The sequence below is a fragment of the Penaeus japonicus genome, unplaced genomic scaffold (genome assembly GCF_977035675.1).
Source record: "Penaeus japonicus unplaced genomic scaffold, GWHDUDI00000001_assembly GWHDUDI00000008, whole genome shotgun sequence".
Lineage (NCBI taxonomy): Eukaryota > Metazoa > Arthropoda > Malacostraca > Decapoda > Penaeidae > Penaeus > Penaeus japonicus.
The window spans coordinates 16,368,564-16,373,563 of NW_028234410.1; the positions used below are offsets into that span (position 1 = coordinate 16,368,564).

The window sequence follows — 5,000 nt, forward strand, 5'->3', positions numbered from 1 at the left end:
AACTCATTCAGAATGTATCATTTAACTGGGTCTGTATGAATATTTGGGATGTTCGCATCAACAAGATAATGTGGCTTAGAAAGTACACTTTTGCATACGAAATATGGCCGGAATTCATATTCTACCCCACAATTTCCCTGATCTACTTCATGCCCTCCCCTACTATCGGGGCCCAGATTGTGGGGTCCAGGGGCGCTCATTAATTTCACTATATATGAATAGTAGAGGGTGAGAGGAATCCATCGATACCACTTTTGTGGTATTTAGCGACGCGGCGTTGTTCGGAAAATTTACCCACTTCTGTAGTTGAATAAATTACAAATACAATTTGTGTTTGTTTAATCATAATAAAGATTTATTTATTTATTTTTTTTTGCTCATGACTGATCATTCCTGTTCCATAAATTCTTATATATTCCTATCTTGATATATCTATTTTCATATCTTTATTCCAATCTTTATCCTTGTACCGAATATAAAAAGTGAGTTTGTTTTAAAGATGTTAGTCCAGAAATCAATGATTGGCAACTCATCATCGTCTCATTCATTTCATGATTTATGGCTAAATTATTATTTTTGAATAAATTTTATGTAAATGGAAAAATCAAAAGATTTTTTTTGCATAGTTCTTATTTTTTTGTGTGTAAAAGTTTGAAATTTCAGTCAGAAACAATTTTGTTCGACGATAGATACATTTTTTGCTAAAAAAAACTGTATGATCGACTAGCAACTCAAAACGCTTCGTCCAGATGTAAGGATGAACCTTCCCTCACTTTCTCTGCCCTTTTTTCAGTCAGTCTTGACCCAGACTGACCCTCCACCAGGCAACGCTTTTTCTGATACTGCTAGCCTCTGGAAGATCTACGATGCTTATGAAAAAGATTACACGATTTTCCTGGCAAAACAAAGGGAGATCGAGAAAGAGAAGGAAAAAGAGGAAGAGAAGAAGAGAGGAAAATCTGGAAAATCAGTAAGTATTTCTGAAAAGGAAGGTTTAGGCAGTGAAGCAGAAAAAAAGTAGTAAGGAGTAAAACATTTGATTATGAGGATAAGCATAGGAATGGGAGAAAAGGGTAATAAATGAGTGAATGAAAAATGGTATATGAAAAATGATTTAAAGTCTCTAACTAAAAGAACTTTTATGCCTGTGTAGCCTGAGAAGAAAGAAACATCGAGCAAGTCCCGGGCAGGAGCAATAAAGGTCAGTTCGATCCCGAATTCCAGAGGCTTTTTCAAAGTCTGTCGTTTTTTATTAAAAAAAAGAAGAAAAAAAAAAAAAAATCAACATGGACATGAAACTCAACGTTTTCTGTCTTTTAAATAGTGCTTCTCTGTGCCTTAGAGACGTTCCTGTTATCAGATATTTACTTAGAGTTCCGTATGAGCCTCAAGCAAACCCAGTAGGTTTTCTCATGCTAAACAAACTCGTTAAATCATGTGCATTTACATGTTGCAATCGTAATTAAGAAAGCTTGAAACAAGAAAATAGTCTAAAACTCATTTTCTTATCTGTGCTTATTAAAGAAAATATTCATTAACATGTCATATGTTAGCTGTCCAGTAAACAGTAAGCGCCTTGCGCAAAATCAATGATCGAAACACAGTAATGGCAATGCTAGTTCTGCTTCTCCTCCTACTACGACAGTTACTGCTATTGTTTTTATTGCTACTACTACTGATGTCTCCTCTACCCTCGCTATGCATACTTACACTATATAAAGATATTTTTATTGTTACTACTTCTACTGCCTCTATCACCCTCGCTAACTCACTACCATACTAATACTGCTAGTACCACTACTAGTGCTATTTTAACTCATGATATTGATTTACTCATAATATTAATACTTCTAATATCATTCTATCCTTGCGAATCCCCAGGCTCCAAGTGGACCCCCTGATCCTATTGCCCTCCGCCCACCCCCGCCACCCATACGCCCCGCCCAAGAAGGGGAGGAGCTAGAGCTCGACCCTAAAATTGTCAAAATGGCCGAAAGGATCATCAACCAAAACACTCATGACGAAATCAACCAGGGTGAAACGCTATGAAGATTGGAGAAACTTTCATGTTATAAGGATAACCTAATGCAATATTCTGAGTTTTGGTCTGTAGATTCAAACTATGTCTTCCCTTCTGACCCTGACTTTTTGACCTTTCCTGTGACTCAGATTTCCGATATTGGGAAGATGCAAGCGACGATTACCGTCAGCTAGAAGGATCTCTTTTGCCCCTGTGGAAGTTCCACTGCAATAAATCCCGATCTCTTGTGGTCTCATCCGTCTCCTGGAGTCCCACGCACCATGATCTCTTCGCGGCCTCCTACGCACCAGGTAGGGCACGCGGGAAAGGAAGATCGAAGGAGCATTAAGCGTGGAAAGGTAACCATTTCACCTATTTTTTTTTCAATTCAGATAAGCTCTGCGCTTTGGAGAGGGAAGGTAGAATCTGCCTGTTCACCCTGAAGAACCCTGGTGTTCCCGAGAGAATGCTAGTTACTTCCCAAGGAGTCACGTCAGTGCAGTTCCACCCTTCTGTGAGTGCCCTCTGGCCTCCCGTTAGGTCTCCAACTTTGTATCCTTGAAATGGCAAAATGTGCAGAATCTATCCATATTGTTATTGCGTTATGCAGCGTGTTTCGAATGATTGATAGAATGCCCGTGCGATTATCCAACTACATCTTCAGCGCGAGAGCGTGGTTGTAGCAGGTCACAGCGACGGGACAGTGACAGTGTATGATGCGAGGAACGCCACGTCTCCCGAGAGACTCTCCTCCTCTACCACATCCAGCAAGCACCTCCTGCCTGTCATGCAGGTAGGGATTTTCATTATTAATCTTGAAATGGCAAAATACGTTATCGTGGTAATACAATAACAATACAACTTTTTTTTTTTTTTTTTTTTTTTTTTTTTTTTAGAAAGACGGTTAGAAATCCACTTGGATTTTGTCTTCAGGCTGAATCCATTTGGATTTTGGAACTGTTGTATTACCTTTCTTATGATTTTTTTCTGTTACTAATCCTTTCACGCATGTGCTGCGAATCTCATATCGCTCAATTAGGGTCATGCACATTATCACTACCCCAACAATTGTTTTCTTTTAAGCCGCATCATGTTTTAATAACGTGGCTCTGTCGAGTTTAATTGCCAATTAGGATATGCTCTCACGTGAATGGCTTTCAAACGCCAGTTATCAGTCAGTACTTGACTGGCAGGCTTTTAATACTGGTCCCGGTCAGTGTTGCTAAATTGCAGGAATTTCGTTTGCTATGCTGTAATTTAATTATACATTTTCATAAAAAGCGGTAACCCTTCCGAATTAGTGCGGTGATGTTTCCGCCTTTTCAAAAAAAAAAAAAAAAAAAAAAAAAAAAAAATCCAATACAAAAATAAAAGAATATTATTTAAGGATTTCTTATGATCTATTAATATGAATTCACGCAGTATCCATATATATAAAACAATATTGTAGACATTACCTTATAATTCTATCGAGCTTTGATAAAAATATTACGAGAAAGGAAAATAATACAAATGCAGTTACTTTTTCATATTCCCTCTTACTTGTCAGCTATGCCGGCCCAACAAAACTAGATGTGTGACTCAAAGGAGTGCACGAGGATTCTGGGGAAGCCTTCTGCCTATCTGAGCCTCACTCACCCTCGCCGAGCAATAGCCCAGAAGGGTTAGGCAAGACATAAAATTCCTGGCGTTTCTTAGAACTTAACGTCCTATGTTATTAACTTTGCTCCTGCCTTAACTCAACGTCGTATGTTATTAACTTTGCTCCTGCCTTAACCCAACGTCCTATGTTATTAATTTTGCTCCTGCCTTAACTCAACGTCGTATGTTATTAACTTTGCTCCTGCCTTAACTCAACGTCGTATGTTATTAACTTTGCTCCTGCCTTAACTCAACGTCCTATGTTATTAACTCGGCTCATGCCATAATTCAGAACATCTTTGATGTCCGAAGCACTCAACATTATGAAGCAAATAGTACAAATGTCTTGTGAAAACTTTGATGGTGCGCATTTTAAGACTATCATGAAAAGCCTTTTGATAACGTGCGTACATACATACATACGTGCGTACGTACGTACGTATGTATGTATGTGTGTATGTATGTATTTATGTACGTACACGGTACGCACGTTTTCTTTGATTTCTAAACCGTGGATGTATATATAATGTTTTGTAAGATAAAAAGGGACATTTGCCAGCCACAAGAAAGTAAAACAATTGTTTATGATCCATATTTGAAGATGATTAATCAACAGAAAGAAGACGAGGAAAGGAATGTCTTTTTCAGTGAATTTCAGTACGGGATTCATAATACGACTCTAGAGGCCTTCATTATGGTAACATTTTACATGTCAGTTATAATATATAAATGAGTAGACGTTCCTATTTACATGGAAATAAACAGAAAATATAATTTTGTGAGAGAACACTCACTCACCATGATGTGGTTCCTAACAGGGACTGTCACGAAAACAGCAACTTAAAATTTTCCATGTGAGAGAGGGATCATAATCAGGGAGAATTACTCAAAAAATATTTTCTTATGCGGAGCCCTTATGCCCTTTATGTTGATTTATTTGTTTATTTATTTTTGCTAAAATCATGGGTAAAACGAATATATGAAGTGGAAACTGTTATTTTGTGGACATTGAAATGTCACCGTAATTAACGTATTATACAGTCGTAGTCACTTCAGAGTAGCTAGAGAGAAAAAAAAAGAAAAAATTGCCGTCCAATATGAATAAAATTTCGGATAATTTTAGGTCTGCTGTCTGGACACCGAACCAGGCCAGGACCCAAGTTTTTACTCGGTCTCCCAAGATGGTCGAGTGTCCCAGTGGTTCGTTTACACTTCGGAGCTCAAGTGCTCAGACATTCTGGATTTCCACAGAATCAAGAAACCTTCCAGAAATACCTCTTCCTCGAGTAAGGTCACTCTTGAAGGTAAGCCTGACTAATACGCCACAACCATGATTTGT

At 38.1% G+C, this 5,000-nt stretch overlaps 1 protein-coding gene across 1 annotated transcript in view; it reads left to right on the forward strand.

Moving 5' to 3' along the window:
- LOC122254633 (dynein intermediate chain 2, ciliary-like) overlaps nt 1–5,000 on the forward strand; it is a 28,768-nt gene that overhangs the window by 22,451 nt on the left and 1,317 nt on the right. Inside the window, exons 11-17 of the mRNA XM_086538831.1 lie at nt 794–898; nt 1,154–1,201; nt 1,882–2,035; nt 2,170–2,336; nt 2,418–2,534; nt 2,685–2,813; nt 4,785–4,965. Coding sequence (XP_086394957.1) covers nt 794–898; nt 1,154–1,201; nt 1,882–2,035; nt 2,170–2,336; nt 2,418–2,534; nt 2,685–2,813; nt 4,785–4,965 — 901 coding nt within the window. The remainder of the gene's footprint in view (nt 1–793; nt 899–1,153; nt 1,202–1,881; nt 2,036–2,169; nt 2,337–2,417; nt 2,535–2,684; nt 2,814–4,784; nt 4,966–5,000) is intronic.